This window comes from Palaemon carinicauda, chromosome 43 (assembly GCF_036898095.1).
Source record: "Palaemon carinicauda isolate YSFRI2023 chromosome 43, ASM3689809v2, whole genome shotgun sequence".
Classification (NCBI taxonomy): Eukaryota; Metazoa; Arthropoda; class Malacostraca; order Decapoda; family Palaemonidae; genus Palaemon; species Palaemon carinicauda.
In genome coordinates, this window is record NC_090767.1 from 47,372,265 (window position 1) to 47,378,207 (window position 5,943).

At 33.0% G+C, this 5,943-nt stretch overlaps 1 protein-coding gene across 1 annotated transcript in view; it reads right to left on the reverse strand.

The window, feature by feature from the left end:
* Positions 1 to 1,460: 1,460 nt before the first annotated feature.
* Positions 1,461 to 5,943, reverse strand: part of LOC137633837 (carbohydrate sulfotransferase 9-like) — a 246,562-nt gene continuing 242,079 nt past the window's right edge. Inside the window, exons 3-8 of the mRNA XM_068366078.1 lie at positions 5,625 to 5,785; positions 5,003 to 5,099; positions 3,454 to 3,584; positions 2,569 to 2,685; positions 2,083 to 2,259; positions 1,461 to 1,566 (exon numbers count right to left, since the gene is read on the reverse strand). Of these exons, the coding sequence (XP_068222179.1) occupies positions 1,461 to 1,566; positions 2,083 to 2,259; positions 2,569 to 2,685; positions 3,454 to 3,584; positions 5,003 to 5,099; positions 5,625 to 5,785 (789 nt within the window). The remainder of the gene's footprint in view (positions 1,567 to 2,082; positions 2,260 to 2,568; positions 2,686 to 3,453; positions 3,585 to 5,002; positions 5,100 to 5,624; positions 5,786 to 5,943) is intronic.

Below are 5,943 nucleotides of genomic sequence, written 5' to 3' on the forward strand. Positions count from 1 at the left end.
GTTGATTTCAATTCTAAGTACAAAACACCTGAATTCGACAGGTATAAGTACAGAAGAATTGTCATTGACCTTCCTCTTTCTTCGTGGCCAAGTGGTTTAGTCACTGTCTATACAAGCTTGCCGACCAGGGTTCGATTCCCGGCCAGGCACAAGCTCTTGTCTTTGTGTGATTTCACCTGGGGCTCTGATCCCGAGGTCGTTAAGAGAATCCAGACATTAATGTATCAAAAATTTATATGGCTTATTTGAATATGAAAAACACGTCTAAATGTGCAAAATTTATCATTAATCGAATGCCAAGTAACAAACTACCAATTAGCTACGATGGTGAAGATGGGTTGATTTCAATTCTAAGTACAAAACACCTGAATTCGACAGGTATAAGTACAGAAGAATTGTCATTGACCTTCCTCTTTCTTCGTGGCCAAGTGGTTTAGTCACTGTCTATACAAGCTTGCCGACCAGGGTTCGATTCCCGGCCAGGCACAAGCTCTTGTCTTTGTGTGATTTCACCTGGGACTCTGATCCCGAGGTCGTTAAGAGAATCCAGACATTAATGTATCAAAAATTTATATGGCTTATTTGAATATGAAAAACACGTCTAAATGTGCAAAATTTATCATTAATCGAATGCCAAGTAACAAACTACCAATTAGCTACGATGGTGAAGATGGGTTGATTTCAATTCTAAGTACAAAACACCTGAATTCGACAGGTATAAGTACAGAAGAATTGTCATTGACTTTTATCTTTCTTCGTGGCCAAGTGGTTTAGTCACTGTCTATACAAGCTTGCCGACCAGGGTTCGATTCCCGGCCGGGCACAAGCTCTTGTCTTTGTGTGATTTCTCCTGGGGCTCTGATCCCGAGGTCGTTAAGAGAATCCAGACATTAATGTATCAAAAATTTATATGGCTTATTTGAATATGAAAAACTCGTCTAAATGTGCAAAATTTATCATATATATATATATATATATATATATATATATATATATATATATATATATATATATATATAAATCGAAGAACTATGTTTTCTGGCATGTAAGGTTAATTAATAGAAAACGATATATATATATATATATATATATATATATATATATATATATATATATATATATATATATATATATATATATAAATCGAAGAACTATGTTTTCTGGCATGTAAGGTTAATTAATAGAAAACGATATAGCAAATATTTCTAATTACACAGACGTAAGATGTATCAAATATGTAAATCACTCTTGAATTAAAAAGCTCTATGCAAACTTGAAATCATTTATGTAAAATTAGAAAAAGATTTAATCTGTATAATTCCTTTAGAAATAATAAAAAAAAATCTTTTAGCATTTCATAGGAAAGTTCTTGTAAACCTTAAAGTACAATAACTACAACAAGATACTTCCATAAAGTGTGAATTTTACGCATTTCAGTCTTTATCCACCAAATTCTTATATCAATTTAAGAAATTCTCAGGAAGTTCATATCCGAAGAGATCCATATCAGGCTTTAGGTACTTGTAAATCTCTCCTCTTAGGGTTGTAGAAATATTTTGATAATATCTGAAATAAAGAGAAAACTAATTAAAGATATTTTCAAAGAGGTGACGAGACAAAACTTGAGATTAGTCGAAAATTACCATGGATTTTATGAACACAATAAATGCTAAGTCAGTTAATGAAAATCAATGTCAAATCACATGCGATTTCAACGTACTTCATTACAAATGGATTAAGTTAAGTGTCTCCTAACAATATCATGCTAATACCAACTTTTGGATCAGCAATCAGTCTTAGGATTTGAAATACTCTAGTGAAGTATCTAAAAAAAAAAAAAAGAAAAAAAAAAAAACACACATAGAAATATGGTAACCAACTTTACTACTCCTATCATTGTGAAGTCCTTTAATCTTTTTTTTTTAAGTAGCTAAGGATGGCCTACCTTAATAGAACCATCATATTCAATTTTCCAATGGACTTAGACTCCATGCATACACCTGATAATTTTTTTCGCCTACCTACACATTTACAATCATCTACATACATACTTATGATAAAAACAAACTATTGAGAATTTACTGTAAATATAAGTTTGAGGAATCCTCATTCTTCATTATTCGCTTAATGGCAGTATGATGGTCTGCTGGAATGCCAAGCTTCTTGAAGACGTATTCCAGATCTTCTGATAATGTTTCGACTTTTGTGATGTAGTCATAATCAAAATGACAAGGACAACACCATTGATGATAAGGGCTCCTGTAGAAATAGGATTTATGAATGTGAGCTTGTACAAAGAGAGAGAGAGAGAGAGAGAGAGAGAGAGAGAGAGAGAGAGAGAGAGAGAGAGAGAGAGAGAGAGAGAGAGAGAGAGAGAATTACTATACTGTACTTAAAAACAGTAGTGAAAAATATCAAACTAGGTGTTATTGTTAAAATGATATTAGGGATAATGATATGGAGATCTTTATAATGAGTGGACGTGCCATTGTTTGTATGCAACAGAGATAAGAAGATAACTCAGCTATCTACTCTCTTATTATAATAAATAAAAATGTTTTCACAAACCAGTGACTATCCGGGTTTCCTTCTTCATATGTCTTTAAAACAAATTTCAGGAACTGTTCAAATGTAAGACTTGGTTGCAGAACAAGGTACAAACGCTCATATTCTTCTGTTGAATATCTGGAATTAGGGCGAAATTGAAAATAGTTTTGAACTCGTTCACTGGAATATTATGGATAATATAAAAGTATGTAGACTTTCGATTACTTTAAAGGGAACATAGCTCTTGTGGTTAGTATATGACATGCTCAAACAAGATTTAGAATATTACTTACTCCATAAGGTAATGTTTCAGTAATACTTTCAATTGATAATTCAGGAGAATTTTTATTTACTAAAAGGGAGAGATAAAACTTAATTGTACATGAAAATAAGTCTTACATAGACAAGTGGTGTAATTATCCAAGATTCAACAAATTTCTATTTGATTCTCTTACACAGACAAGTGGTGTAATTATCCAAGATTCAACAAATTTCTATTTGATTCTCTTACACAGACAAGTGGTGTAATTATCCAAGATTCAACAGATCTCTATTTGATTCTCTTACACAGACAAGTGGTGTAATTATCCAAGACTCAACAGTTTCCTATTTGATTCTCTTACATAGACAAGTGGTGTAATTATCCAAGATTCAACAGTTTCCTATTTGATTCTCTTACATAGACAAGTGGTGTAATTATCCAAGATTCAACAGTTTCCTATTTGATTCTCTTACATAGACAAGTGGTGGAATTATCCAAGATTCAACAGTTTCCTATTTGATTCTCTGTCTAAATGTCACTCCATGGAATGAGTAAATGTTCTATGAAAGAAAACGCTATATGCAACCAAGGAAAAATATCAAAATACACAGACAGATGATCATTATTATCACAAATGTACTTACAAGACACTAGGGTCAATTGGAGTTTTAATATTAACTTCAAGATGCGTGTTTGGTGGCACCATATTGAGGGCAAAGAGGGCAGGAAGCCAAAATTTATGGAACCTCTCAGGCCAGAGAGTCCGATGTTCAATCTATTGATAAATGGAAGCCAAAGCCAGATTATCCCAAGGGATGAACACTATATAAACAATGTATTATTATAAGTACATGCTTAAATTTAACGTCAAATCACTATGTAATTAAATACTGTATCTACCCTACTAGCAATGCAACCTACTCCTTTTCATAGGAGCCCTACTATATCTGTTGCAAGTTTCTAAAGCGCTTGATGTTTTTAGAATGTTGTTACCCTTAAGGACATGACTTATCGTCAGTGGAATTTTGTTTCTAAAACATAGAATCTTTTTCAATGAAGAAGGATGGCAATTTGGAAATTTTGTATCTCCGTTTTCCAATTTATTGATGAATCATTGAAGAGAGTCATGAAATGTAAAAGATAAATTTATGAGCATGTTCCTGAAACACGGGAAATGAAAGTAGAATAATTTGCGTCTTCAATCAGAAAGAATGACTATACGATACCTAAAATACCTTAGCCACTTAATAAATCCCATATAATAACTACATTCATAAGGGGAAAATAGGTATCTTGGACATAGAGTTTCTGAACAGCCATAAGGGAAATATTCTGCAAATAACATTTAAGTATTTTTATATAAGGGCTTATCTTAATTTTTAAGGCATGGGGCACTCAACAATACACTTTTATCTCATTTTTTACTTTCCTTGAAAATATATTAAGTCCAATAAATTTCCTGCATAAAAATAACAATTCTCCTCTTGTTTTTTGAGAACTGACTTACATTGCACCAAAGTTTCCTACTAAACCCTCTTGTGAGACCTATTTTCATGCACAACAGGTAACAATTTAAACTTCATTAATGATCAGTGTCCTCAAATGAATTATGTCTTTTTGAAGTTAAATTAGGGAGATTTTCATGTCCAGAGGTAGTCAGATACTTTGTTTCAATAAAGTCACATATATCTCATTCTGATAACATGAAATAATGTCGCAAAGCATTTCTAAATAGGCAAAGACAGTAATTAGAATTACAGCAATCATTCCCCGACTACATCAGAGGGAATGGATATATCATAGGAAGCAATGAAGTGCCATCATAATACAATGCATTCATAGATTTTGCTTCCAGTAAATTATCTTCTTTTTATATCTGAACTCGCCAATGTGTTATTCATTGTATAATAAAAGGGTTCACTTACTTATAACATGCTTTTACAGAATAAACAAATATATATCGATCTAATAGAAAAGATTTTCCTTAAAATTCTGATAATATCATTTTAACCCTACTCTTGGCTCTTGGCAAAGCTACCTACTCATTTACTAACCTAAGGGTGCAACTGATTTAAATGAAATAAATTAACACAATTCCGACATTTATTCTAGAAGAGCCACTGGGAAGAAAGTAAAGTGAATGTTCTTTTCTTTTTTTTTTTTCTTTTTTTTTCAAACTACCAGTCGACCTACCTTGCGAATCTCTGCTTCAGCAGAAGGATAGTGCGGTGCCATAATCCCATTCCTATATACATCACGAAAGGCAGAAACCAATCGTGTCAGAGGATGCCTTGTGAGAAAAAGTTACATGAATTCATATTAATACAGTTATGGTTTAGACAAATCTGAATTTATCTAGGGATATTTGGCACTGTTGTACCTAGGTCATTTCGAACCCCATCATAACTGAGAAGAAAGAAAGTTAAGAGGGTTTGGACAGTAAGATAGACATGAAAAGCATATGAGACAAGGTGCAATAATATAAAAATTAGACTGGATAAAAATGCCGCAGTTGCATTGAAGAATAGCAGAGGCTAAGTAGTAAGGTAAAGGAAAGGAAAAGAAAAAAGATGATGAGTAGAAGGCTAAACAGTAGATACAGCTAAAGTCCAATTGAAAACTGTAAAGATATTTTTCCAATTCATGTAGACGATGGTGTGAGTGTACTGACAGCTATAACCCTATTTGGTCATGGGCAATAAATGCAGGCCTTGAGATAAATATCAAACTTCATCTTCAGTATCAGTTCTACAGACAGTTGACATATTTGGCAGCTGCCTTGACCAAAAACACAAAGCACAAAGGACCAATTTACCTGACAGTTATAATTTTGGAGGAAGACGTGACATATTTTACCATATCTTTAAGAGGTCTCCGCAAAATGGCCTTCAGGATTTTGTCATTACGAATATTTTCCGTACGAGGAGGTCCCCCATTCACATTCCTAATGTGTTCTCTCCATGTTGTTGACCCTGCCTGAAAAATAAGATTAATGAGAACTTATCATACTGATACGTTAGTGAGACCTGATTCTACAAAGCTTCAACAGTTCCGTGAGCAATACTGTAAACTTTTTCACTAAAAAATTATTTCTGGAAAGCTTAAATAAACTAAACCTGAAAAATATTCTTGAA